Source organism: Lagopus muta, chromosome Z, assembly GCF_023343835.1.
Source record: "Lagopus muta isolate bLagMut1 chromosome Z, bLagMut1 primary, whole genome shotgun sequence".
In the NCBI taxonomy this organism is placed as follows: domain Eukaryota; kingdom Metazoa; phylum Chordata; class Aves; order Galliformes; family Phasianidae; genus Lagopus; species Lagopus muta.
Window position 1 is genome coordinate 74971322 of NC_064472.1, and position 26386 is coordinate 74997707.

Below are 26386 nucleotides of genomic sequence, written 5' to 3' on the forward strand. Positions count from 1 at the left end.
TCACCATCTCCTCCTTCTGTCTCCTTAACTACTTCTGCTCTCTTACATCAACTCCTGCACACTCACAGAGCTCACAGGACAACAGCCTCCTTCTCTCCTCCTCTTGCCATTTCAAATTCACCTGATGCTTAACTTCACATACTGAGTCTTTTTTGAAAACAAACAAAGAAAAAAATATAAAGAAAAGGAAGAGATTACTTCATCCTCTAGTGCTGCAAAAATTACTTTTCAAATAAGTGCAGTATTCCCATCACAAACCATCGGCTGAATCCCAGCATTTCAATTTCTCTTCTTTCTGCTTGGCCTGTGCAGTAATATACAGTATAATATTTTATGACAAAGGCTGTACTCAAAATACAGCAACAAATATATTCTTTGGTGTCTTAATGAGTAAAGGAAAAACAAATGCTTATAATCAGTACCTCTCATACAGACTGGGACAACTACAAAAAATGGAGAAGAAAGATATCTTGAAGAAAACACCAAAGACTTCCTAAAGTCACAAGTCACCACCAGAACAGAGGTTAAGATATCAGCACGGCAGCATCAGCAGTCTGTACAGATTTGTGCAAAACATTTTTCTTTTCCAGTTTTCTATTTAGTCACATTTGTAACATCCAAACTGACCGGTACTTCAGACTATGAAGGCACAGCGTCTGTACAGCCGGCACAAAATTGATAAAGGATTTACACCTAGAAGCACAGCAAAGTGAAATCCTTCATTTCACCTGCTAGGTGTTTCTGGGCCCTCTCTCAGAAGTAGCACACCTCCTTGTCATTGATAGCAGACATCAAAAGCATCAGCTTTTACAAAGCACAACACCAAAATGAAGATCACATCTGTGTTCTCGCGTGCCCTATGAAGGCAGGCAAATCCCAAATAAACACCACAACAATACGGTCATTATCAGAGCTCAGTGCTGGGAGTCAGCTCTTTTCTTCACCTGCACCGTGTTCCTGTACTATACTTAACACAGCTCTCGTCTGGGCAGCAGGGATAACCCAGCTGTGCTCAAAGCAGGAAGCAACAGCTCTGTCTGGGCGCCTGGGGTGAGGGGTGCTGCCTCAGACAGCAGAGCAGCTCCTGCGCGGCACACTGAAAGCAGAGCAGAAGTGCCCTGGGTGGTAAAACGCTTCGGAACAGCTTCCTGAACTCCTTGCCCACAGCTTTTCAGGAAATGAGCCCTGAAAAGGGCTCACAGCACTTACTGTCTCGGTTACAAACAGGACGCAAAAGACAGAGCACTCATCGCAAAGCTCCCTCACCTTTACACTTACTGCTAGCTATTTCCAGCTAAGTTTGGCTGCTAGTTTCTCATGAGAGTGACCCGCACTGCTCTATGCTGATACAAAACTTTTTTTTTTTTTAAATGTCGACTTGTGTTTGAGAAAACGTTTATTTCCTGTCACTTTTTTATACATGCTGCAAACGAATCCAAAGGAAAAAACAGAACATTGGAAAAGGCTTCTCCTAGCGGAGACCTACACCTTCCAGAGACCATCAGGAAAAAAAAGCAACAACGGAGTACAACAAAACGCAGAGCTTATGCCGGCCCTTGGGAAGGCTTTTCCCTCCGCTCACTGCGACGTCCTCAGCCGGGGACGGGCCTCGAGTAGGGACAGGGCAGGGGGCTCTGCTCAGCCCAGGCACAGCGCAAAGGCAGCACCGCGTGAGCCGGCCCGTCCCGCGCCGGGGGAAAACGCGAGGTCCGGGCCGGGAGCGCCGCGGCGGAAGGGAGGCACCCGGCCAACGAGCCGGGCCCAGCGGCACGGGAGCCGCCGGAAAGCGGCCCCGGGGAGCAGCGGGGAGCCGAGAGCGGCCGGCGGTGGGCCAGGAGGGAGCGCGGCCGGGCCGGGGGAGGCGGCGGGAGGGGGCAGGGCGGCGCCGCTCTCATACTCACTGCTGGCCGCACCGGGACACGCCGAGCCGGAAGTGGCGGCGACCGGCCCGCCCCCCGCAGCACGTGTTTCCGGTCCCGCCCCTCCGCCTCCTCCGGGCGCGGGTTGGGCGGTCGGGCTGGGATGGCGGCGGGGCGGGTTTCGCCGCTTCGTCCTGAGAGCGGGGCGGCGGCCGAGGGAGCGGCACGGGCTGCGGCGGGGGAGGGCCGGGGGGCTGAGGGAAGGGCTGTGCCTGGACCGCGCAGCTCCGCGGGCAGCGTGATGGTAGAGCTCGAGGAGCGCTGGGGCGGCGCTCGTACACGGCTGTGCGTTTGGGCGCCGCCGGGCGAGCCGGGCTGGGGATCGGCCCGCCTTCCGACTGCGATGTTACGAGCCGAGAAGTCGGCCGAGTGAGACAGGAGCCCGGGGAGCAGCGAGGGGCGGATCGGGCACTGCTGAGCATCGCCGAGGAGCGACCGAGACTCGAACGGCCGAGAAGAGGGCGCCTGTGGGCACGGCGGGCTCCTCCCGCCCGGGCTGCTTGCCGAACCCTGTCGAGGCACGGCCAGATGTGTGCACGAGGCACCGTCCTGAGCAGTGGCGGGCTCGGAGGACACGGAGGACTTGGCCTCTCCTGTGCAGGACGTTTTGGAGGAGAAGAGAGCTGTCATGGCTCAAGTGGTGAAAACGGACGATCCTTTCCGAGGATGGGGCTTGCTGGGTGGAAGCTGCTTGATGGCGCACGGCTTGAAGGTGCTGGCATCCAAAGGGTGTTAAAACCACCTACACCATCCTCTCTCTTTAGCTCCAGAAATAAGTATTTTAAGTGGTATTTTGCAGAGTCTGAGCATGTCTCTGACTGGGTCTATAAGGAACTGGCACCTCCCAGTGCAGAACAGCTGCCTGTTCCCTGATTAGCTATAGAGGAGTTTTTCCTCTTCGTACTCTAATCTTCTTGCAGGGATGTATTTGAATTTTAGAATTAACTTCTTCTACCCTGGAGAGATAAAGCAAGCATTGGACATTTTCGAGACTAATATGCAGTTGTATGAGGGATTGCCTGAAACCAGAATGTTTAATTGAACCTGGCTTTTCTCATGAATTAGTACTTCTGAATATGATAATTTCACCAAAAGTAAAGATTCTGAGCTGAATTTCTTTACCAGATGGTTTTATCTTCTGCTCTGATGGACAGAGGTTAAAGATTTTTCTATGCATCATGAAGACAAAAATGCAAGGGAGCTTAAAGTTCAACATGAGAGGTAAAAATTCTCTCTGTACAAGAATGTATTTCAGAAAGCAAATCAGCATTATTTAGGGAAATTGTCAGTGATGTTCTGGTACCTTCCTGGATCATGCTAGAAAGCTGGACATACTGGTTATTGTGTTTTGATTTCTTGTTCAAATACTTGCAAATGGAAGAGCGAGCCATTTTCACTTAACAACTAATTCTTCAGAGCACTGCGCACTGTGAGGTAACTTTGTTTTGCCTTTTCCTCTTCTAAGCAGATCTGTTTAGGAGAAGAAAAATTTTGTTTTCAAATATTCTGTTGTTATTGCTTACAGCTTTTGGTTGAACTGCTGTAAGGCTGGTCTTCCACTGCAGGGGTATGCTGTGCAAAGCAGACCTCAGTAGCTGGCACCTTTAGCTGTGATTTAAAAATGGGATAACTGCAAAACCCATCAGAGATATGGCACAGGCTGAAGCGGAAGCCTTGGAGACCAGCAGACAGTCAACAGTCTAGCAAGGGAAGAGACAAGACAAGCACTTCTGTGTCCCGTGAAAGTAACCCCCTCTGCCCTGCAAGCACCGTGCAGCATATACTGTAGGGGTGGAAGGCAAGAGTGGGGGTTGGTCTGGAAACTCACATATCTGCTGAAAGTAGAAGGTACAGAGGTGTTGAGAGGATGAAACTCCTGACTCCATGCTTACCCCCTGAGAGAGCTTCCTCTCTTTCCACAGGACCAGCAAGCCTTGTGGCCAGCAGTCCGGACTGCCAGCATCAACCCTGCTGCCTGCAATTGCAGCTGGGGCAGGATGTGACTGCCAAGGACAAGCTGCTGTGAGTGTGATGTGGTGCAGCATTATTTGTGGATGGGGGGGAGGAGGAGGTACGTAGTGTGTGCTGCTAGGGAGGAACAGTCTTGCTTTAGAGTTTAAACAGGCCCAATTTGTCATTCTTGTTAATGTCACCATACAATTTCTAATGCTCCCATATGTATCTGTGTATGTACATTTAATGGGAAATGTTCTCTTCTGTCATACCCACAAAGGCTGGCTGACTCTGGACGCTACCAGCTGGCTGTTTTCCCAGATAACTGCCTTGGCAGCTCACGGTAACATGCTGCTGATGCTGACCACAAGGGATCATTCTCTTAGGGCCTGCTAGCAGCCCCTTAGATACTAGGCATGGTGCCGAGCATGCTTTCCCAGTGGATACCCAAGGGACAGCCCAGAGCTTTCACTTTCCATTTTTGTAAGCCTTTATATAGGGACTTTCCTAATACTGCATTTTCAACATCACTGGCATGTAATTGCAGCCTGTATGTTGAGCCTGGGAACAGCAGCATGTACATGTTGGCTGGAAAAGTGTCTTTGAAGGGCAAAATGATCCAGTTCTCTCATCCCCCAGGCTTTGGGCCAGTAATGAAGAAAAATAAACAACCTGCAAGTAGGAAGGTTTTCTTTCCTAGCTGCATGCAGGCAGACCCTAGAAATAGAAACAGAACTATGGCACCTGATATATGCAGCAGGTAATTTCCAGCAATCTAATCACGATACCTTTCAGAAGAATACTGTTTTTTTCTACCTCTACTTATTACAAAAACCCTGTCAAATGTATCCAAAATTAACTGTTGTAAAACAATTGTAGAACGTTGCAAAACATTGTTGTTGATATGACAAGAGGATGAAACTGAGTTGTAATACAACAGGCAATTGCCCGGGCCCTAAGGACAGTGATGCACATTCCTGTCCTGAGGCTGTCTGACCCTGTTGCCCTTCACCAAGCTTCGTCTTGATGTCCCAGCCCAACCCTATTTAAACACGTTTGTGATGACTTTGTGATGGACACTTGGCAGTCAGTCATGGCGTGGCTCATATTGCTCAGGTTTGCATCAGTGTATATGGGTAAGGGAAAGCAGAGCAACATTTTCCTTCGAGCGCATGCCAGAAGCATTCATAGCTAGCCTCCCTCTGTGAGAGTTCGTGTCTTTCCCAGCACTTGCAACACAGCTTTTTCTAGTTCAGCAAATTCTGTGTGCAGTTGAGGTCATCAGGAGAAAGAATGACTTTTACTGAGCCTGTGTTGAAAACAGTCACTGCTGTAAAGGGCACTGAAGCACAGTAGTTTGTGTAGCACTAAATTTCTGACTTTGCCTTCATACGGTATAGAAAAAGTAAGATTGCTTGCTTGCCTTCATGTCTTTTACTCCTCCTTGAAGAAACAGCCCTCCTCAGAGCTTGTAGGTCATGCTGTCCAAACCGCCTCCATCCTTGGGGCAAAGGGCCATAGGTCCATTGTACAGATGTGTACAGGCTTATGTTGCTGCTGTTCTGGGTTGCCTGCACTAAATGCAATGGGATTTACATGTGATGCTCAGGCAGTGGCAATTTCACACATGCTCCCTTTCACACTTAAGCAGGCTGAATCCTGCCTCGTGAACGATGAACTGTCTTGCATCTGGACTCAGTGCAAACCTTTCACATCCTCTGAGCACCTCCCACGTGGTGCGCACTGACTTGTGCAGCAGCTGGAAGGCCCTGAGCATGGAGATTCAGGCTCCAACATGCACAGCCAGCTGGAAGAAAAGGGCTGGCAGCCCCTTTTTGTCTGGTTGCTGATGCTGTGAGTCCTGTGTGCCCCGCATTATGCTGGGTTTTGCTTCCTGTGGGGAGGACATTCCCTTTACCTCCACTTACAGAACCCATAGCATTCCAAGATTCTAAAGGTAGATGGGAAGATTCAGAAATGCTGCAGAGGAGAATTTGCAACATCTCCAACTACTTGGAGATACTTCAGGTCCCTGTATCTTCCAGACTGCAGAACTCCAGTTGTTACTGCACCACAAACTTTAAGCATTTTAAGAGTAAAAGGGAAAAAAAGTGGAGATACGTGTGTAAACTGGCATTATTCAGTCCAGATGCCAGTAGGTGGCACCCAAGAATGTGCAGCTCCGTCGGTAGGCTTTGTGCAAGCCTCACTGCTTGTTGGCTGCAGCACCTCGGGCTCTCAGCCTCTGCTCTCCCTGCGGCCACGAGGAAACCTGCAGGACTCTTGCTCTTCTTAATGTACGATTTCAAGTGCTGTAGGAAACAGTGTGGAGAAGTCCAGAATTATGCAGAGTATAACCCAGTGCTATTTGTTGTTAAGGTGTCCATGCGTGGTTGCTGCTTTCTGTTGCCTGTAGGTTCACTTCCCATCAGTCCTGTGTGGTGAGATGGCCCCGAGCTGCTGATTCCTGTGGGGCTTGCTCAGAATGTACAGCTAGATAGAGCTGTCTGAGAGCACTGCTGGGGAATAACACGAGTCTTGGCCATGTTACTGTTTTTTTTTGCAATGTTTCTTCCAGTTCAGAAAAATGTGAGAAAGCAACTGAAGAGTGCAGGCCTGCAAGGAAGTCAAACTAAATGTGCATAGCCACGTTTTTAAGATCTTAGTTTTGCAGTCCCACTGAATGTTACTTATACCCAGACTCATGTAAGGAGATGGGTTGTGTTTGTGACTGGTTTCCTGTGCTGAGTGACGCTGTCAATGGCTCATGCAAGCAGTGCCCAACAGCCATAGCGCCTTCATCCAGCAGCTGCGAGCAAGGATTGCTTTTGTGTGGTGGTTAGGCTGAGAGTTTCATTTATGTTGGTCCTAGTCTGGCAAAAAGCACACAGTTTAGGGGATGAGGCAGTTCTGTCCCTCAAGGTGTGAAGGCAGAGCTGCTCCAGCAGCAGGAGCACCTGGCTGGGCAGAAGGCCTCTCGCAGGGCTTCGGGCTGCAGAGAAGCTGGGTTTGTCCGGGGAACACCAGGCAGGAGACCAGGAGAGCAAGAAGGAGAGAAAACAGATGAACCACTAGCGGACAAACGAGGTGGCAGCTGCGTCCTGTTGTCACCTCCGGTTTGTTGTGCTCACCGGCTGAAACGCCCTACCCAGCAACATCCCTTTGCGCTGAAATGGGGGAAAGCCGTCGCGGGAACGCCGGCAGACCTCGAGGCGCTGGGCAGCCCCCCTGCCGGATCCCACCGGGGAAACCTCCCGACCCGGCGCTGCGCGGCTGTGCAGCCCGCACGGCGGCCGGAGCTGCGGCCCGTCCTCACCTTCACGTGCGCGCCGCAGGAACGGGAGCGCTCAGACGTTAATTAAATTCCCACCCACCACCTGGGCCGCTCCTCCTCCTCCCGGTGCTCTGCTTTGCAGCTTCAACAGAACAGCGGGAGAGGGGAGGGAGCGTAATTACGGAGCTCCTCGGAGCCGGCTCCGCGGCGCCCCGCGGCTCGTTAGTTACAGCTTCGGCTGCACCGCTTCGCGGAGGGTCGGCGGGGGGCGGGGAGAAGGGAGCGGGGGGTGGGCGCGGGCGCGGCGAGGGCGGGCGGCAGCCTGCGGGGCGGCCCCGGGGAGAAGGCAGGGCGAGGGGATGGAGAGGCAGGGAGAAGGGAAGAAGGGAAGGAAGCGAGGGAAAGGGAGGAAGAAGGGCCGGCGGGAGCAGAGCGTGGTTTGTCTGCGGAGCGGTGAGGATGCAAGGCGGGCGCCGAGGGATGCTGAGCGCTGCCACTGCCCGCACTTCTCCCCTCGGGGCAGCACGCGGTCCGCTCTCCTTCTCTGGCGCTGCAGAGCGGGGCTCGGGCTCCCAAACCCCGTGCGCGTCCCTCAGAGCGGTTGTGAGGAGGGTGGGTTCTGGAGGACGGAACTGCTTTCCCAACATATTAAATCTTCTCTGAGAAAGCATTTCCTTTCCCAAACCACCCTAATTTTCTCTCAGAATAATTGCAGTGGTGTTCCGACTCTCTCCCAATTCGAGCAAATAAGAATCCTCGGCATTTTCAGGTGAAAAAAGCCCTTTCTCCTGTAAAGACCCAACGTTCTTGGTGCGAGGACAGGCGGACCAAGCCAGCAAGGAAGTGATGCCGTTGGCTCGACTTGTCCTTGAGCAGCCATCCACTGGAAAACAGCATTTCTGCTGCCCCCTGCTGCAGGGGTCCTGTGCCCGGGGGAAGGGTTACCCTTCAGACGCCGCAGGTCTGCCAAAGCAAGTCCTTCAAAAGAGTGTGAGGGGGTGGAGAGGGTGCACGTTTCCAGTGTAAAACTGTTTTGAGTCCACCAGCAGCTTCTGCAATGGGTAGATGTGCATTTCCTCTTCTTACAGAAGGGAAGGGACAGCTCAGAGCAGTGGGACTCTGTTCTTGAGGTCTGGGAGCTGCTCTCTGCCAATAGTTAACTCTGACCTCGTGATTTCCATTTTGTTTTGGCAGCTCCCAGTCATTGTTTCTCTCTTTCCCTCTCTATCTTTTTTTTTTTTCTCCCTCTGGAAAATTTCCCTTAAGGAACCACCGGTGATGACCCATGAGACAGTGCATGAATGCTTTGCATTGTGCAATGCTCTGACATTTGGCATTCCTATGGCGTTATCCCCCATCAATGCAGAATAAGTTGTCAGAGCATGAAATTGGTATTTTTACATATTCTTAAGGTACAGATGTCATCTGAAAGCCATGCACAGGCATTATGATTAAACTCTCTGTTTCATTCTCTGCCTATGAACAGATCTGTTTGGAAGTTTTCTCTCCTTTTGGGGGGTTAGAGAGAAAACACGTAGCCTTAAAAAGTGGCAATGCTACCTGATATCACCATCAAAAGGTGAAAGCTAAGTTTAAGGCACTGTGCACCGAGTGCAATATAGACTCATAAATGCAGAGCAATAGTGTTCAATTTTTAGCACCTGTGTTCCTGGCGTGGTAGCAAGAAGCAAACAAGTACCAGATGGAATATAATCAGTGACTCAGTTTCTTGTGCCAAATATATCAACATGTTCCAAATCAAATCTGCTCAGGGCGTACAAGTTTGTTATTCTACGTTAATTACTGCCTAAGAATGGCAGACCCTTATGGGAGGATTAGTATGGCTAAACATAGTGTACATGGAGAAAGAAGAGGAAGGGCATGAGAAGGTATCCACGTGAGACCCCAAATCTTTGGTTTGGTTTGTTTGACACAGAAGGATGAGGACCTTTCCAAAGTTTCCTGTTTGGAGGCAGGTCAGGTGCCCTACCTGTGCTGTGTGCCCCCCCTTGGAAACAAAGTTTGGTGCGCACTGAAACCAGAAGCTGAGCAGTGTTCTCAGCTGGGATTTTGCAGATCAGGCTGCGTAAAAGCTGTGAGCATCCTGCTCTGACCTCATAGCTTACCCTGCTGTGGGCAGAAGGTTGGACTGGAGACCTCCTGAGGTCTCTTGCAGCCTGTATTGCCCTGTAGTCATGTTCTCTCATAGGCAGAAGTTAAAAGAAGAGGGTGTTCAGCTTTGGCACGACAGATCTTTCTGCTCAAATTCTTCCCAGCTTTTGTACAAAGAGTGCTTAATGCTGCACAGAGCTTCATCCCGTGCTGCTGTTTGCCATGCTTGGTTAGAGGTATGTCTGCAGTCCATGAGCTTCAGCAGGGTTACAGGGTTACAATGCCTTAACCAGCACTGTAGTGTTCAACAAGTGAGAGGCTAGAGAACTACCCCAGGTTACAGCTTCTCTCCACACTTACCAGAAAACAAAGCCAGGCTGGATTATCCTTAAAAATAAGTTATGCAAAGCCATCATCATCCAGGCTTCTCCTCCCTGTCTTGCTCACTGTCCTCCCAGAAGCTAGTGCTCTACCAGCCAGTTCCAGCCAAACGTGGTAGAGTGGTGACAAACTTGAAAGGAATTGAAGTCACAGGCATTGTAGGAAAACCAACACATTTGTAGAGATGGGAGAGTTAGATTTCTGTCCTCACAAATCACTGGGCTCCCTGATGGGCTTGGCAACAGTCCGTATGGCTATCTGGCTTGGATGTGGTCTGGGAACGGCCATGTTATGAGTTGCCTCTTGCTCAGTGATGGTTGGAGGGGGTGAAAATTGCTTGGGAGTGCTGTCAAAGGAAGCTGGGAACACAGAAGCTGCTGAAAGGATAGATAAGGAGATGTGGGAGAAGAGAGGAAAACTCCTCCTGTTTGTCAATAAAGTCAGAAAAGGACATGAGAAGGAAACTGGGTATGTAGTAGGGAAAAAAGCAGATAAGGATACAGCAAACACAAAAACAAAAGTTGTGGATTTCACTGAGTTCCATTAGTTATTAGAGAAATTGCTAGCTGATTACATTCTTACTCCGAATTGAAGAGGATGGAAAGATGTGATGGCACTTTGGTTGTAAGCACAGAACGTGCTCCTAAAGACAGTTCAGGAGCAAATTTAGAATGCTGTGGACTCAGTAAAATGCTAGAAGACTTCTGAGGCTGCTTTATGGTTATGATGTGGCTGTGTGTTATGTTCCGAAATTCCCATCTTTCAACCAGATGTCTGACAACGGTGTGCATAGCTTCTGCTTGGCCACATGGTCTGCGTGAAAGACCAATTCCAAGGGCACTGGGACTCTCTGTCTGCAGCCCAATCCAAGCCCCATCACAACCAGAGCAAGGTCTGCCATGGTCTTCTGAGCAGATGAACGAGCAGCCTCCATCCAAGTGCACATCCACAGCCCACAGGTTGTGATTCTTCAGGTAGGGGTTCAGCAGGGACTTGTAAGGAAAGTCTCGTGGAAGACTGCAGAGGTGTTGCCCTGGGGACACCACTTTGTTTCTCTCCCCTTCCTTTCTGCTCAGAATCCTGCCTGAGTGTTGGTCTGGCTGCAAAATGCAGCAACCAGGAGTTCAGCCAAGCCTCTGTGGCTGAGTCCACGGGGCACACCAGGACGTATCCAGGAAGTGAAGCCTTTACACAGGTGCTGTGCCTCCAGTGTCACCGACCATCAAAAGGGATGGGAGCAGATGAAAATCATCTGCTTGCAGAACCTCAGCTCTGTTGCTGAAGTCAATATAATGCAAAATATGAGAATGAGTCTCTTTTGGGAAATGAATCAAGGCCAAATAGCTTTGGCAGCTGCTTAAGCAGTGCTCTGTGACTGCAACAAGATTGCTGTCTTGCACGTTTGGCCCAGGAAGCAGTGGGCAAGACAGCCTTTCTCTACAAGCATCAGTGACCGTGATTGGCTTTATAACCACAGGTTTCCCTCCAGTGCACTCCATGGGGCTGAAGATCTTCTTCACCAGGCCCAGCAACAGACATAAATGTGAGCACAAATTGTTTTGCCTGGGACGAAAGGACACGCTGGACCTTTGGTGTGGCTTGTCATTGCTAAGATCTCAGAGACTTCTGGCCGATTGCATGGCACACTTAGATACATACGTGTTGTCACCAGAAGCAGGCCAGCAGAGGAGAAAATAACCCATGAAGTTAGTGTAAGAGGGCATGGCAGAGCTAATGGGCAACTTGCACTGACTGAAGGAAATGTTTGTTTTTCCAACCAGGAGTAAGAAGTTAATCCTGATAGGGAGAAATCTGTTGTGGTGCTCTGCAGGATTTCTCTTACTTCATTAGACTCTGACACTCTGAGGGCAAATCCACATTGTTACATTGTCACTTCTGCCTGAAAATATGTGCGCCAGTGCTTAATGTAAGCTTATTTTTCCTTCTTATTTTGTGAGTGTAATTGTGTACGAAATTGAACGGAGGACTTTTATTTACTTGTTAGCAGCCAGTGGGTGTCAGGTCCTATCTTCAAACTAAGGTATCACTGCAGATTCAGAGGCAGTCTGAGCCCAGGGAAGATGTGCTGCAAGCTCTATGTCCCCAGCACGCTGTCCTGCAGTGGTGTGACCCATCAGCATGGCAGCAGCACAGCTCCTGCCTTCCCTTCTCTTGGCAGCACCCACTGAAAAGAGTGCAGCCTGTCTGCAGCCCTGCTCTTGCTCAGATGACCAAGCAATCCATATCCCCATGTACCAGCGATCTGTCATCGTGTTTGCCTCTTTCCCACTCTGCAAACTGCATCAGTTTCTGCATCATCTCTTTCAGTAATTGGGAGAATTGCCATTAGTTCACTTGCTGGAGCATGCCTCCAGGAGAAGCCATCCCCTTGTGCACGCCCTGGGTAGACACACTTTACATCTAGTTGAGCAGCTTTTCCTCTTCCCATATGTAACCACTGATATCAGGCACCTTCCCAGCAGGTGCTGTAGCTGCTTCTGGAGCAAGGCAAACCATCATCTGTTGCCACTCTCACACTGTGCTGAGTGCAGTGGTGGATGCTGAGGCAATGGTCTGGATGCTGCTAGTGTGTGTTGCCGGAGTGTGTGGAGCCTGCTGCGTGGCTCTGGCATTGTACCACGCTCTTCAGCTGCAAAAGCCACGATGCAGAACAAGGGGCAGATGTGAGAGCAGATGGGTAGAGAGGGACATGGCAGCCCCATGTAAGGCTACTGGCGAGAAAACCTGTGCGTATCCCGTGGGTTACAGGAGAGGCAGAGGTCCCGCACTGACACCTGAACAAAGCTCAGTGCTCACCTGCTGGACGTGCCGCTCCCGAGCAGAGGCTGTTGCAGGAGCGCAGGGCGGGCAGCACGCCGAGGAGGAGTCCCAGCGGGGACCTCAGGCTCTGCTACAGCGGAGAGGAGCTCGGGAAATGAACGCGGGCTCCCGACACCGGGGCTCCACTCGGATAGGCGGAGCGGCGCGGGTCCCTCAGTACTCCTGCCTGGTTCCCAAGGGCAGGGTGTGAGGAGGGCCAGGCTGGGCACAGGATGTGCGCAGAGCCACGGGCTGCGCTGCCGGGTGCCGGGCACGGGGTGGCCCTGCGGGGAGCCGTCAGCCCCGCGCTGCCCGGACTGCGCTCGGATCGGCGCACCGGGCAGCTCCGCTCCCCCAGCGCGGCGTCCGCACACCCGCCGGTGTCCGCGGCGCTCGGTGCCGGGCTGCGGCAGCCCCGTGCCCGCCACTCACCTCGCCGGGCACGGCCGGTACATCCGGGCGGGTGAAACAATCCCGCTCCGAGCTGCGCCACGTGCAGATGTGACAGCCGAAACATCTGCGAACGGCCCTGCGGAAACTTCAGCCGTGGGGCGTCCCGCAGCCCCGTGCCCCTTCTTTGCTTTTCTCCCCGATAGGAGCGGTGGGGCGGGCGCCGTGCCGCGCTGCTGCGCCTCATCCCTGCGCCCAACGCCCTGCCAAAGAGCAGCGCCTGCTCGGAGCGGCCGTGCTCGGCTGAATCGCTCCTACTCGCGGGGTCGGGGCAGCCGTCCGCACGCTGCGAGCCTCCGGGAGCGTGGTAACGCGTGGAGCTGCGTGGAACGAGGGCAGGGAGTGGAAGAGGGGCGCCGGCGGGAGATGCCCAGAGGAACATCTGCTCCCTCCAGCAGAAGGGCAGTTCTCTGGAGATGAACCCCATGCCTTCTGCTGCTGCCCTTCGGGATGTCCCCACGTGGCGGGGCCGGCTGCCTGCGCACGAGGCACCTCACGTCGTGTGTAAGGAGTGCGGCAGTTGTGGGGTTACTGCCAGCTATCAGGAAGATGTGCAAACTGAGCTGACCCACACAGCACTGCTTCCTCTGGGATGCAAAAGCCAAGGAAGAGGGGAACACCTTCTGAGGGTGGCCTGTGCAGAGCAGTTGAAATGGACCCGCTGAGCTTATGAAAATGACACACGCAGGGCTGAGATAGGAAGGAAGCAGAAGAAAGATATCTGTGGCCAAATATAAAGGGAAATCCCGCTCTGAGAGCCTGTGGCCCACCTCCGCTGCTCATACATCAGTGAGCAGTGTGCGGCACACATGGCTTTCTGCAGGGAAAAACAGCAGTGCAACGTTCTCAGGGAAAACCTGCTTAAATCACTGCTCCTAAGAAAGGCAATTTTGGAAAAAAAAAAGTACAACTGTGCTGGGAGTGCAGCAATGACTGCTATTTTTTGAGGAACAATGATTTTTATCAAAGGTTTCTCAGAAGGGAAAGAAAAAAATGAAATGAGAAGAAAAACAAACAAACAAACAAAAGAAAACCTTTCCTTGAGTGATGCGCGTAGTTTGAGAGATCTCTGCCAAAACTTTTAGAAGCTGGTGAGGTGGTGAGCAGTGAAGACCTCACAGTGGGAAGTGACGGCCGTGCTCAGCCGGGCGGTGGAGCTAAAACTGCCGATAATTAGGCAGGGAGGCATGCGTGGCCCTGGAAGCGACACGAACGAGCTGTCGGCAGCTGCCCTGTGACTGCTGCGTGGCAGACGGAACCCATGGGCTTGCCTCCTCTGGAGCTGCTCCGCTCCTCTTCCGCCACTTCATCTGCAGCTTCAGCAGCCGCCTGCAGCAGGGGCAGAGCTGCCCCCTGGGAGTGGAACGGGGCCACGCAGCAGTGCTGGAGATGTCCACAGCCAGGCTGGTGTGAATGCAGCCTGGCATCCTGCTGTAGTCCATCTGCTGTGAACCGTTCACCATGCTGGAGGGAACTCAGAACTTTAACACTGGAGGAGGGAAGAAGCTTCTTGAGATGAAAACCATGGAGTCATACAACTACACCATGACTTGTGTTGGAGGGGTCCTCAGAGGTCGTAGAAGCACAGAACGGTTGGGTTGCACAGAACCTCACAGCTCCACCCCATGCTGTGGGCTGGCTGCTCCCACCAGATCCGGCTGCCTAGGACCCACCCAGCCTGGCCTTGAATGCCTTCAGGAATGGGGCACCCGCGGTTTCTCTGGGCAGCAGGGCCAGTGCCTCACCACCTCTGAGTAAGGAATTCCTTTGTAACATCTAACCTAAATCACAGAGGAGAGAGGGGTGCTCATGTAGGCCACTCAGGATCTAAAGGGTAAGGAAGTGAATCTTTCTCCTGCTGTTCAGTGGAAAAGTGGTAAGAGGCCCCTGACAGAGCTGCTCCTGCCAGGGCGTGCTGGGGGACAGCCCTTGTCTCCCCCTGAGGATGTAGCAATGTGCTCTGCTGGCACTGCTGGAGGAAGTGCCTTCACTGCCCATGAGAGCTGTGTTGGTGTCTTCCAGCCCTCGTGACAGCAGGCAGAGCTGAGCAGGTTGCAAGGCAAGATGGAGATCTGCTGCGCCTGTGGTGGTGTTCCCTATGAGCAGGAAGACGTGCTCTGCATGTTAGTAGTGAAATGCTGGAGTGAGAAATGCACGTTAGTAGCAAAATGCTGGAGGTGCAGGAGTGCTCTGGTCATGGCAGTGCTGCTGAGAATGGCGTGGGCTGGAATGGGATGCAGATGGGAGGGCTACATCCCAGAGCTTTGGGGTTGGACAGCTGCTGTGGTTTGTTTCAGCACTGCCTTGTCCGAGAACCAAAGAATCAAACATCTTTCCAATCTTTGTCTCGCTTATCTGTAATTCACCAATTTTGCACTGTTGTTGCAGTGATTTCTCTTATAGAAGCACAGATGCTCAGGCACTGTTGACCTGAAAGGGCTCCTGTGATGTATAGGTGCTATGCATGTGGAGTCCTAAGGTAAAACGTTTGGGGGTTGCCTCGATGCCAATCTCTGCACAGCATTGGCTCTCACGTGACATGAATTCACATGGCATCTCCTGCTGCAGTGCCACGGAGTTTCCAGGATGTTTTCCGAGGTATTTAGGTTTATTTCAATGTTTACAACACATTTGTTGTTCATTAAACATATTTACCCAGGCTAACCCAACACGAAAGAAATTATCTTGTTTACACTGGAATCTTGACAAAAAACACAGGCAGAAAAGGTAGACAAACACACACAACCCGACTGCGGTGTGGAACATCGATTCGCTGCCACTTCCAATTTTTCTCATTAGAACTTATTTTATTCGAACGTAACTCAGTACTCTGTGTAAATGTGAAGTTGTTAATCTTATTACTGTAAGGAAAACAAATTAATTATTATGCATGATATTGGAAATGGATTGTTAGGCTGCCATGGGGAAGATTAGGAGAATACACTCATTACTTCAAATGGTATCTGATGTACACGCGCAGCTCTGTTCTTAAATCACTCGCGGTGCGCTGATCGCAAAAGCAACAAGCAGAAGAGCCCTTCTTCTGCCCGACTGCCGAACGTCAGCCGTGCACTGGAAGCTGGGCCGGGGGCTGCACTCAGCCTTCCGCGCGTCGCAGTGCCGGCGCTGGGCAACGGCAGACGAAGCTGCTACTGAGGCACAGGAGATGCTGCTGCGTCCGAGCGCAGCCGGCAGCCCGGGAGCTTCTCCTGGATCCTAAGGACGGGGCTGTGAGCGGGGGGAGAGAGGGGAAGCATGGCAAAGCGTGACACCGCCTGGCGAGCCTCGGGTCTCAGTCCTCCCCCCGCCCCTTGGCAGCCGCTCTGCCCCCTCTCAGCTCGGGCAGAGCCTCCCTCGCGTGGGCACCCGCGCCTGCCTGGCCTGCACGGAGCGGCTGAAAATGCGCGCAGTGCTGTTCAGGAGTATAAGCAGCCAGCTCCTATTCCAGCATTTTTCACTCAAGCGTAAAATAGAGGGCAACAAAGCCATGAAAGCAGCGGGTCGCACCCACGCGCTTTGCCGTCTCCCGCTGCCGTGCTGCAAATGCGGCCATGCCGTCCCGGCAGGCAGAGCAGAGGCTGAGCAGCACTGGGAAGCGCTGCCCGGACTGCACGGAGGGGAATGGAGGCACCCGCCCAGGAACGGCGTCGTTGCCGATCTCTGCTTTTGGGGGCGAGTAACACTGTGCCCACCAGGAAGCAAGGATTAAAAAGAACCCTCTGTGACTGGCGGCGGAGCTGCTGGAAGCCCCGAGGTCAGCTTCTATCAGAGCGCGTCCTGCCAGGCGCGGCACAGACACAGGGACAGACGCAGGGACAGACGCAGGGACAGACTCAGGGACAGACACGTGTGCGCAACGGACGCGGAGCGGTGTTGGGGGCGGTGCTGTGCGGAGCGCTCCGGCCCTCCGCGCGGTGCTCCGTGCGGGGATGGCCGCCCCGGGCACTGCGTCGGACGGGCCCATTCCCGGCGCCGGGAGCTCCGCGTTCCCAGCCCTCAGTGCCGTCGGAACGCGCCCGGCCGCGCTCGGAAGCCCTCCGGTTTCCCTTCCTAAGAAAGAGTTGTAAGTGGCTCTTCACGGCGGTTAGGGCTCTCTGTCGAGCAAATGGGCCGAGAGCTATCGCACGGCTCTTCTTTAATTTCCTTCTTATTGATTTCAGAATTTAACTAAGAAAAAAGAAAAAAGGTTTCAATTACAGTGCCACCTTTTTGTATTTCACACCTAATGATCCTCACGCAGCGGTGTAATTGGGGGTGAGCGGCGTCGGGAGTTAATGACAGATCCCGCGCTGCCCTCAGAGCCTCCTTTAGCCACAATTCACCGCGCGGCGACAACGAGAAGAGCATCACCTGCTCCGAGAGCCCCGCGCCCGAATTAGAGCAATGCAAATAAAGAAAGAGACAGTGCGCCAAAAATACCCCCAGAAGGGGAAAAAACAATCTCTTGTGGTAACTGCTCTCAGCGGGACGCAGGGCTGAAGCTGCCCCACACCAACGGCCGCGAACGGCTGTGTGCGTCCCGCACGGAGCTCTGCGGGGGCACGGCGGGCCCCCGGCACGGCACAGCGAGTGGCTCCGGCACTCCAAGGTGACCACCTGCGGGTGGTGTCACTGTGCAGGGCACGGCCCGGCTTCACGTCGAGCTCATAGCAATGGGAACGCGGAGCGGCGCAGCGAGGGGACGGGAACTGCCCGTGGGATCTGCGGAGGCATCTGGGGGTGTATCTTTGAGCAGGAATAGGAAACTGGGGAGCATCGGCCTCTCTGGCCAAAGCGCCTCTGCTCCACCACGCTGACGGCAAACACCCAGGCTGTTTTTTGTGGCACTGAACAAGTGTGGCCGCCTGATGCCTCAGGCACATCCCGCTAGGGCAGTTCGCTCTCCTGCCCCCGGCCCAGCAGCAGCACCCATCAGAGGAGCCTGATGTTCCAGGCACCGAGCCAGCCAGAGCCCTCCGAACACAGAGCTGACGGATGTTGTACCAGGACTGCTGGGCACGGAGGAACTTCTGGTTACAACAGAAGAGCTTGAAAATGTACGAATGTATTCATCCACTCTGGCCTCTGCCCCTCTTACAAATCCGCAGTGAGGGAGCGGCCGTGCCGCGCAGGGCTGTGCGAAGTGGGTGAAAACACACCCTGAGGAGGTCTGAAGTTGGCTGCTGGAGCTGTGGGAGCCGCGGCTCTCCTGTGGGACAGCAGAGGTGTTGGGGAGAACCTGCCGGAGGCAAGTGCTGTGTTTTGCCTCTGAATGCCCTATGGGAAATGTTCCGAGCTCTTTGTCTGGTTGGGTGTGAAATATATTGAGATGAAGAATTTTTGGCAGCTGAGGTTCACCCCTGCATCTGTGTATGTACATGGCAGCACGCTGATGGAGACCTGCGACTACTGACGCGTCACCCAGGCAGCGAGGGATGCTTGTTGGGATCCTGCACTGGGAGCTGCCTGATGCCTATCCTGTCCGGGTGTCTGATGTGTGTTATGTGTTACGTGGTTGAGGCTGAAGCCCAGCAGCCTTTTGTCAGTCTGCAGAAGAGAATAGGTTTCTTATTACGAAATATCAAGCAGGGAGGACCCGGGTCCTCTGGGCAGCGCCTAGGTGCATCTCCCTTGGGCCCCACAGACCCCTGGGTTTCCTGACCTCCCTTCCTCTGTGTGCGTTTCCAAGCACATTCACATTGACAGGGGGCTGACATCAGCCATACTACCCTTGTTGCTGGCAGCTAATGGAAGCAGACTGCTCGGTGGCACACCTTCCTGCCCTTCAATCTGTATCTTCTGGTGATCTGGAAAGTGGAGGCATCAATCTGACATTTTTGTGATGCTCTGATAAGAGCTAACACAGACCCTGCAGCACCGATGGACTGGGACAGAGGTTTCTGCTCTGGCACAGGCATCCCTCTGGGAATGCTGACCCTGGCTGCTGCATGCTGCGGGCTGAAGGCAGTGCAAGATGCGGTGCAGGCAGCAGAGGTACCATGGAGGTGCAACACACGCAGTCATCGTGCCATGAGCTTTCTGCTCCCCACTGCCGGGCAGCAGAGCTGCTGCAGCAGGGCGGGTAGACACGAGCACCGCTCGGAGTGAGCATAACAGCTCTGGGTGAGGGCAGAACAGAAGCAGTAATGCACACTGACCAAAAAGGAGAAGTCGCGGCATTTCCTGCCCTTCTCTCATACTCTTAAGAACAAAACCTGCCGTGTTGCCAGCTGCAGCCTCGCTGCAGGATCTAACTGCTGCCCTAACGTCGCATCTCCCACCATCAGCCCCCGGTGGTGGCACCGCTGTCCGACGGGGCCGATGAGCTCCTGCCTAGGGCTTTCCTGCACGGGACAGCACTGCCGTGGGTTGTCCCTCCCCGCCCCATCTCCACCCTGGGCTGCCCGCACTCTGTGCCCTGAGGGTAGCGGCCGTCACGGCACGGAGTGCCCGGGACAGTCCGGATCGCACCACCCGCTCTGGCTCCGGTCGTGGGCAAACTCGTCCCGGGGGTCCGTTCGATCTCGGCGGCCTGCCGTTCTCCCTCAGTGGTGTTGTAAAGTGAAAAAAAACCAGACAGAACAGGGAGCCTGAGGCACTCTCGGGAGAGATGGATATTTGTGCGGCAGCAAAACGCGCCCCGCTTGCTGCCCAGGGGCAGAAGAGCACCGGCGTCCCCCGGTCGGCCGGGATGGGCGCTGCTGTGTGGCCCGGAGGTGACACAACGCAAAAGACACGAGGTGTGCTGCCGAGGCTCAGGGCTCTGCGCGGCCCTCTGCCCCCGCCCGCCCCGCACCGCACTGCGTCGCCTCCTGGGAATGGGCTGCCCGGTCCCGGTGCGGGCAGTGCCGAGGGGAAAGGCTCTGCCGGCGCTCCGCTCCCGGGCGGCCCCGAGCCGGGGCTGTGAGCTGCGAGAGCGCCGCGGGGCAGGGGAATTGCCCTTTCACTTCCGAGGTCTGTGAACCAGACAGAAAAAAAATCCATGACCTCACCACCTGAGGGAAAGCAGCAGCGGCCCTCAAAAGCCCCCAAAACTCAGATTTACGCCGCCCCGCAGCATTTCTCCCCGCTCCGTGCGTGTCGGCCGCTCGCCGCCCGCAGAGCACGGCACGGCCCTGGGGATGCTGCGGGCCGGGGATGCCCTCTTCCTGCAGCCGTGGCTCCGCGGTGCCCTCGTCCCGGTGGCTGTCAGATACAAATCCGGGGTCGTACCGCGGAGCTGCTCGTTGGAAGAACGGTACTGTGGTATTGTTTGGAGTCCCTTCCAGCTCCCTGAGCCGCAGCCCCCGTGCACAGCCCTTTCAGGCCCTGCCGACCGCAGACGTTTGCTGCCAGCAGAAGCGGAGCATTTCTTTTCCCGGAGATACCTCCAGCCCCGGCCCTACTGCTGCACAGCCGCCGCGGTGCGCGGGGCTGCGGGGGCACTGCACTGCCTGTCGCTGAGTCCGAGCCCCTCTCCTGCGGACAGAACTGAGCGGGGACTCCCATCGCCCCCACCCCCCACAGCGCACCACCCGGAGCCGACCCCCGTTCCCCCGTCGCGTCTCTCAGCCGGCGGGGCACAGGGCGAGAGCCGGGGCCGCAGAGCCCTGCGTGCTATTTTCAAATGCGCTCGCACCGCGCAGCCCAGGGGCAGCGCAGGCCCAGGGAGCCGACAAAGTCCAGGAGTCCAAGGGCGTGTGCGAGGCAGCAGGCGGGGAGCCTGTAGCGGTCCATCCCAGCACGGCTTGTTGTTCTTGTTTGCTTCCTTTTAAAATTATTATTAATGATCTTCTCTCTCTCTCTCTATTTCTTTTTTTCCTTCCACTTCCCGTGCAGAGAAGCGCTGCTCGCACTCAGTGCAGGTGCAGCGGGCTCCATCCCTGTGGTTATTGGTGTGTGAGAGAACCGGGGGGAGAAGCACTGCTGAGAGGGGCGGCTGAGGCCGGGGGACGCCGCGCAGGAGCGGGCTCGGGTTTTTGCATGGACTTCATTCGTTCCATGTTCCCGCGGGAAGGGGCCGGGCCCCGTCGGGCAGCTCAGGGCAGGGGCGCGGTGCAGTCGCTCCATGCGGGGCTGCCCCGGTCTGCCGCTTCTTTCCGTTTCTCTTTATTTCCGGGAAAGGAAAAAAAGTGCTTTTTTTTTTTGAGGGGCTCTTATTTCGTTTTTTTTTGTTTCTGTTTTTTTTTTTTTGTTTGTTTGTTTGTTTGCTCTTTCTTTTTTTTTCTTTTTTTTTTTTTCTTTTTTTTTTTTTTTTTCCCCGGGCAACCACGCTGACAAATAAACGCCGCAGCCCCTGCAGCCCCCGGCCCGGCTCCGGGTATCAGCCGCCCTTCGCCTCCTTCTCCAGGCCGTGACACGCAGCGCGGGGAAGGGTAACTGAGCCGCGCAGGGTCCCCCCGCTGCCGCGGGACAAAGCCACGTTCCGCCCCCGCGGAGGGGAGCGAAGAAGGGGAAGTGGGCTGCAGGCGGGGGCGGCCGGGCGCGGCCGGGCTGCGGGTGTCGGCGGGCCCCAGGCGGGTCCGGTCCGCGCGGCGGCGGGGTTGGGGCTCGGCAGGCTCGGGTGCGCCTGGGGACATCCTGTGATGCTGCAGCGCACAGGACATGATCTCACATGGCGAGGGGCTCCGCGGCTTCTTAATCATTTCACGGTTCCTTCAGAGGCTTTTTTTCCACCTAAAACGTTTAGTTTCAGCTCAGTGAGCGGCTGCAAAAGCTCTGCGGGGAGCGGAAGGGTTGAATTATTCTGACCTGAGAGAGCCACGAAAAAAAAAAAAAAAAAAAAAAAGAGAGAGGGAGAGAAAAGAGAGAGAGAGAGAGAGAAAAGGAAAAAGGGAAAAGAGAAGAAAAGTGAAAAACAGAAAAGAATAAAAGAGAGAACGAAGAAAAGATAAAAAGAAGAGAAAGGAAAAGAAAAGAAAGGAAAAAGGAAACAAAAAATAAAATAAAATAAAATAAAAGAAGAGAAAAGAAAAGAAAAGAAAAGAAAAGAAAAGAAAAGAAAAGAAAAGAAAAGAAAAGAAAAGAAAAGAAAAGAAAAGAAAAGAAAAGAAAAGAAAAGAAAAGAAAAGAAAAGAAAAGAAAAGAAAAGAAAAGAAAAACGAGAGAAGGCAGCAACACACTACGTGCAAACTTTTTCTGTCTCCTTCCACCAACTCCTCCAGGATCGCAATGGATTTGGAGAAGGTCTACGCGGCCACGCGGCCCGGTCGCACAGGTACGGAGCGGAGCGGCGGAGGGAGCGGGGGACGCGGCGGTCGAGGGAGCGCAGAGAGGCCCCGGCCGTCTCGGAGCCGCCGCCAGCGCGGTGAGCGGTGCCGTGGGGGCAGCGGCGGGGCGGCGGAGCGGTGCCGTGCGGGAGCCTCGCGGACTGCGATGAGCAATGCGATTCCGCACCGATCGATGGGGCCTTTATTGGTTAAATCGCCCGAATAATCGCTCCGTCGATACCGCACTGCACTGCCGCGCCCGGAGCGCCGTCGGGGGGGGAGGGAGGAGGGGGCGGCGGGGGGCGGTGGAGGGGCGGCGAGGACGGCGCACCGGGCCGCTAGGCTGCGGGAGGGGCGCGGTGCGGGGTGTTTCCCCGGCCCCCGGCCCCCGGCCCGCACTGCCCGCCGCCCGCCGCCAGCCCGGCGCACGTTCGCTCCGTTCTAACGCTGCCACGCCGCAGCGGGCAGCCTTCCCACGGGGGGTCCCGGCCCCGGTCCCGACGGGGCGGGCTGACTGCTCTCCCGGAGCCGGCGGCGGGCAGAGCCAGGGGTCCGCGGGCAGGGAGCGGGGCTACGGCCGGGGCTGGGCGCGCCCTCGGGGCCCGGAGGGTGGAGGACCGGGGCGACCCCGGAGGGGGCGGGGCGGGGCGGGGGCGGGGCACGGGACACGCCGCCGCCGCCGGGTAAAGCCCCGCCCCCTCAGCCCCGCCCCGCCCCGCTCCGCCCGGCTCGGCACCGCCCACGCCCCCACGTCCCCATTGGCCCACGGTCAGCCAATGGGAGCCGGCGCGGTGCGGCGGCCAATGCTGGCGCCGCAGAGCGAAGCGCGGCGATTGGCCTCGGATGGTGAGTGACGTGCGGCGCCCCGCCCCGCCTCTCGTTTCGCCGCTGTCCGGCGGCGCGGTGCTGAAGAGCCTCCCGCCGCACCTCCTCCGCGGGTGCGGGCTGGTGCGTAGCGCGGCCGGGGGGCAGCGCCTGGCCGGAGAGCCGGGCGGGGCCGCGGGGTGGAGTCTGCTCCAGCGCTCGGACTGCCGCCCCCCCTCGCCCTGCCCCGCCGCCCGCCCCCGGTCCGCCCCTTCCCCGCCGCCCCCCCACCCTGCACAACCCCGCGGCGCCGGGGGCGGGCAACGCGGGGCGCGACGCTCTGCTCCGCGGCATCACCGCGACGGCACGGCGAGCGGAGGCGGGCGGTTCGCTCCCCACGCTGCCGGTGCGGCCCCGACGGCGGCCGCCGACGGCCCCGCCCCGCCCCGCGCCGCGCGCCCCCCGCCCCGCCCACACAGCCGCCACAAGTTCCCGCAACTCGCGCGGCCCCGGACGCGGGGTGCTCCGCGCTCCGCCCGCAGCTCCCAGCGCCGTCGGGGCGCACCGGGACGGCCGCCCCCAGCCGCCGCCGCCGCCGCCGGGGCCGCGCGGTCCGCGGGTGTGGGGGCGGCGGTCGCGCCCCGCGCCCCGCCCGAAGGCGGCGGAAGGAGCGGGCGGTGCCGCCGTTGGATGCTCGCTCGCCGCGCCGCTCGCTCCTCTCTCCCGCGCCATCAGCCCGCGATCTCCGCTCGCGCTGAGCGCCGCCGCCGCCGCGAGGTGCGCTCCGCGAGGCCGCCGGACCGCCCCGATGGAAATACACTGTAAGCACGACCCGTTTGCAGCAATGCATAGTAAGTAGGCTGCCTGCCCCCTCCTATGGCGCGCCGGGCACCGGGCGCTGCGGGTGCGCTCCGAGCTCCACAGTCCGCGGGGCGCAAACGGAACCGCGCGTTGCTGCCGAGTGGGAATGGCGCGGGTACCCGATGCCGCTCCGCGCCCCGTGCGGGGATGGTGCGGAAGTGTTGCTTGGCGGAACCCCGCGCGGACTGGAGCGCCGATAACGGGCGGCGGCGGCGGGCGCTTTGTTCCCGGGTTCGTTTTGATTCTAATTTATTTTTCCTGGGATTTCTGCTACGGCAGAGAAGCCTCTCATGCTCATATACTCACGCACGCTCCAAACTGTATTTTTTTTAAATTTATTTATAATCCTCTTCGATCTGTGACTCGCGGCTATACGTACACAGGATACATGTACATATACTCCCCCAGGGAGAAGCGCTCCCGGCGCTGCCTCCAGACGGAAAAGTTTCCCGAGCGATATTGCCAAACATTCTGATGCGCATTCATTAAACCAAAATAAACGCAGCAGCGCGGAGGGCCGTGCGCGCGTCAGCCCTGAGGAAAGAGCCGCTGCTCTGTGCTTCGCGCCGGAGAGAGCGGCGGAGCAACGGCGGAGCGCGGGGTCGGCGTGGCTGTGCCTTTCTCCGGGTGCGGGGAGAGAGATCCTCGGCGCGGCGCGGCGCGGTGCACCGGAGTGCGCGGTGCCTTCAGTGCTGCGTTACGGCGGGGGACGTTGGGGCAGAACGAATCTCATTTCCCGGTGCGCCACGGCTCTTTCAGTGCCAGAAATTTGTTTTCGACATAAAACGCCGAGAGCGAGGGCTGCGGGTCTGCGCCTCTTCCCTTTCCGCCTCCCGCTCCGTTCGTCCCCGACCGTCCCCTGTCCGTCTGCAGTCCGGGAGGCGCCGAAGCAGCGGGGCGCGGGCGGGACGGCCTCTGCCTTCCCCCAGAACGCCGCTTCCTAGAGCTTTTTTGTGCCTCGGGCGAATCAAACGACACTTTAAAAGGGAGAACTCCAGGGGCACCAACAACGCCCTGTCCGGTGCCGCGGGGCCGTGGAGCTCACCGAGTGTCCTAGCGAAGGGCTCCGGGTGCGAAAAAAGCGCTACCCCGCACTCAGCCACAGCTGCGGGATCGAGCTTCTGCTGCGGGAATTCGGTTGGAAAAGGAAAGGGAAAAAATCTCTTCCCTCGCTCTGACCCCGCAGCCGCTCACGGGAAGATCGCAGCTCTCTTCATCCTCCAGCTTTCGCTTCGCTCCGCGCGGAGGGGCTGAGGGAAGAGGAGCGGGGGGACCGGGAGGGGGCCGGTGAACGCGGCGCCCGAGAGTGCAGTGCGGGATCCGCCGCGCGGCCCCTATCCGAGCGGTGGCACCCCGTGGGGGCCGGGGCCGGCCGGGAGAGCAGCGGCACTGCTGGCCCTATGCAGGAGCCACCCGCAGCCTTTGTTCGTGGCGGCTGCGGGGTGTGCGGCTGCACGGCCAGCCGGCCTCGGGGTTGCGTCCGTGCCTGGAGTGAGACCGAGTTCGTGTCCGAAGAAACCCATCCTTCTCTTCCTTCTTTCCTTTCTTTCTTTTCGTTCTTTCTTTCTCTCCGTTTTGTTTCTTTTTTTTTTTTCCCTCTCATTTCTTTCTTCCTTTCTTTTATTATTTTTTTTCTTTGCCTTATTTCTCTATTTCCTTCCTTCCTTCCTTCCTTCCTTCCTTCCTTCCTTCCTTCCTTCCTTCCTTCCTTCCTTCCTTCCTTCCTTCCTTCCTTCCTTCCTTCCTTCCTTCCTTCCTTCCTTCCTTCCTTCCTTCCTTCCTTCCTTCCTTCCTTCCTTCCTTCCTTCCTTCCTTCCTTCCTTCCTTCCTTCCTTCCTTCCTTCCTTCCTTCCTTCCTTCCTTCCTTCCTTCCTTCCTTCCTTCCTTCCTTCCTTCCTTCCTTCCTTCCTTCCTTCCTTCCTTCCTTCCTTCCTTCCTTCCTTCCTTCCTTCCTTCCTTCCTTCCTTCCTTCCTTCCTTCCTTCCTTCCTTCCTTCCTTCCTTCCTTCCTTCCTTCCTTCCTTCCTTCCTTCCTTCCTTCCTTCCTTCCTTCCTTCCTTCCTTCCTTCCTTCCTTCCTTCCTTCCTTCCTTCCTTCCTTCCTTCCTTCCTTCCTTTTTTCTTTCTTTTCTGTTTCTTTCTCCCTCCTACCTCCATCCCTCTCCCATCCTCCCTCACCCGCAGATTTTCATCACTGGCACTGAGCACATTGCCTCTGATTTCTTATATCGAAAGCCGCCGATAGGTGCCGAGCTCGGGGTCCCACTCATTTCCACGTTGAGATGTTGACCCCACGTTTTGCCCTCGCTGAAGCGCTGCGTTTCTCTCCCAGCTCGGTCGGGCAGCAGTTCCCGGCTCTCCCGGAGTTGCTGCAGTTCCCGGGCCACCGCGGTGCCCCACTCCGCTCTGGACACGGCTGGTGGCACATCCAGGGCTCGGCCTGGCTGCGGGGATGGGACGCTTCCACCGCCGGTACAGGCGGAGCTGCCCTCGCCCCGCAGGTTGCAGCAATCACGCATCTCACGTGGATTAATTATGTGCCTTGACAGCTTTGGAAGGTGTTGGCAAAGTTTGACATCAATATATCAACGGAGAAATGACTTAAAAATTAAAATAAAAGTAGCTTTTTATTCTTTACTTTTTTTAT

At 55.9% G+C, this 26386-nt stretch overlaps 2 protein-coding genes across 5 annotated transcripts in view; one reads left to right on the forward strand and one right to left on the reverse strand.

Moving 5' to 3' along the window:
- The window catches only part of ZCCHC7 (zinc finger CCHC-type containing 7), a 110681-nt gene extending 108714 nt beyond the window's left edge, over positions 1-1967 (reverse strand). The window contains exon 1 of one of the 3 annotated variants that reach the window (XM_048932238.1): positions 1902-1967. Coding sequence is in view for 1 of the 3 variants with exons in the window: in XM_048932237.1 (XP_048788194.1) it covers positions 1489-1502 (14 nt within the window). In the remaining 2 variants the exon portion in view is untranslated. Of the gene's footprint in view, positions 1-1488; positions 1670-1901 lie in introns of those variants that run through there. The other 2 variants (XM_048932239.1, XM_048932237.1) reach the window with 2 other exon arrangements.
- Positions 1968-21418: 19451 nt separating this feature from the next.
- The window catches only part of PAX5 (paired box 5), a 118947-nt gene continuing 113979 nt past the window's right edge, over positions 21419-26386 (forward strand). The window contains exon 1 of one of the 2 annotated variants that reach the window (XM_048932240.1): positions 21419-22084. In XM_048932240.1, the coding sequence (XP_048788197.1) occupies positions 22039-22084 (46 nt within the window). In that variant the 5' untranslated portion in view covers positions 21419-22038. Of the gene's footprint in view, positions 22085-23561; positions 23732-26386 lie in introns of those variants that run through there. The other variant, XM_048932241.1, reaches the window with a different exon arrangement.